At 40.8% G+C, this 1,618-nt stretch overlaps 1 protein-coding gene across 1 annotated transcript in view; it reads right to left on the reverse strand.

Moving 5' to 3' along the window:
- Window positions 1-60, reverse strand: part of IL4I1 (interleukin 4 induced 1) — a gene marked incomplete at its 5' end in the record, with an annotated part of 3,988 nt that extends 3,928 nt beyond the window's left edge. Inside the window, 1 exon segment of the mRNA XM_010189247.1 lies at window positions 2-60. Within this exon segment, the coding sequence (XP_010187549.1) occupies window positions 2-60 (59 nt within the window).
- Window positions 61-1,618: the final 1,558 nt, after the last annotated feature.

Consider the following 1,618-nt stretch of genomic DNA (forward strand, 5'->3'; position numbering starts at 1 on the left):
GGTAGCACGGGAACCGCTTGGCGCTGAGGAGGCCTACTAGGAGGAGTAGTTGGAAGAGGACTAGGGGTAGAAAGAGAGAAGAAAAATAACTCAGTGAGGGCGCTCGGCACGCGAGTTCGTTCCTGATGTCCCCAAAAAAGGAGGTGACAGCACGAACTGGGTACGTTGGTGTCTAAATCCTGACGAGGAATGTGTAAATTTGGCAGATCTGTTGCCAAATTGACTGCTGCGATGGTGAAATAATGGTAATTGATAAAATTTGTGAGCGATTAATTGAGGATAGGATAGGATAGGATAGGACAGGACAGGAGAGGAGAGGAGAGGATGATGATAGGATAGGATAGGATAGGATAGGATAGGATAGGATAGGATAGGATAGGATAGGATAGGATAGGATAGGATAGGATAGGATAGGATAGGATAGGATAGGATAGGATAGGATAGGATAGGATAGGATAGGATAGGATAGGATAGGATAGGATAGGATAGGATAGGATAGGATAGGATAGGATAGGATAGGATAGGATAGGATAGGATAGGATAGGATAGGATAGGATAGGATAGGATAGGATAGGATAGGATAGGATAGGATAGGATAGGATAGGATAGGATAGGATAGGATAGGATAGGATAGGATAGGATAGGATAGGATAGGATAGGATAGGATAGGATAGGATAGGATAGGATAGGATAGGATAGGATAGGATAGGATAGGATAGGATAGGATAGGATAGGATAGGATAGGATAGGATAGGATAGGATAGGATAGGATAGGATAGGATAGGATAGGATAGGATAGGATAGGATAGGATAGGATAGGATAGGATAGGATAGGATAGGATAGGATAGGATAGGATAGGATAGGATAGGATAGGATAGGATAGGATAGGATAGGATAGGATAGGATAGGATAGGATAGGATAGGATAGGATAGGATAGGATAGGATAGGATAGGATAGGACAGGATAGGACAGGAAAGGATGTGATGTGATGTGATGTGATGTGATGTGATGTGATGTGATGTGATGATGGATAGGATAGGATAGGATAGGATGATAGGATAGGGTGGGATGGGATGGGATAGGATGATAGGATAGGATTATAGGATAGGATGGGGTAGGATGTGATAGGGTGTGATAGGGGATGTGATGATAGGATGAGAGGAGAGGATAGGATAGGATGATAGGATAGGACAGGACATTATATTATGATTATCTTAGATAAGATAATGATCATTTTATGATGATCTAATATTAAGATGATAGAGATTATATATGTCAAAAGATGGACAGATAAGATAGATGGAGATCGGTGACAGAGCTTCTCTGGTTATTTAAAGCTATTATTTAATTCACTTTGAGCTACCCTATAAAAATGGAGAACACAGGAAACTGCAGGCAAACCGCAGCCCATTCAGAAGAATAACTTCAACCAGACCAGACACAACAAATAGTACATTAATATTTTCATGGGAAAAGGACGTTCAAAGAGAGAAAAAAAACCACTCTGGGATTTTTCTAGTTTCGCTTTCTGTTCTCCAAAATCATTACAGGGCGACTTACGCTTTCTTTTCGTTTCCTCAAAATACTCCAGATTTCCTTCCAGGGGAAAAAAAAAA

This window comes from Mesitornis unicolor, unplaced genomic scaffold (genome assembly GCF_000695765.1).
Source record: "Mesitornis unicolor isolate BGI_N332 unplaced genomic scaffold, ASM69576v1 scaffold23357, whole genome shotgun sequence".
Classification (NCBI taxonomy): Eukaryota; Metazoa; Chordata; class Aves; order Mesitornithiformes; family Mesitornithidae; genus Mesitornis; species Mesitornis unicolor.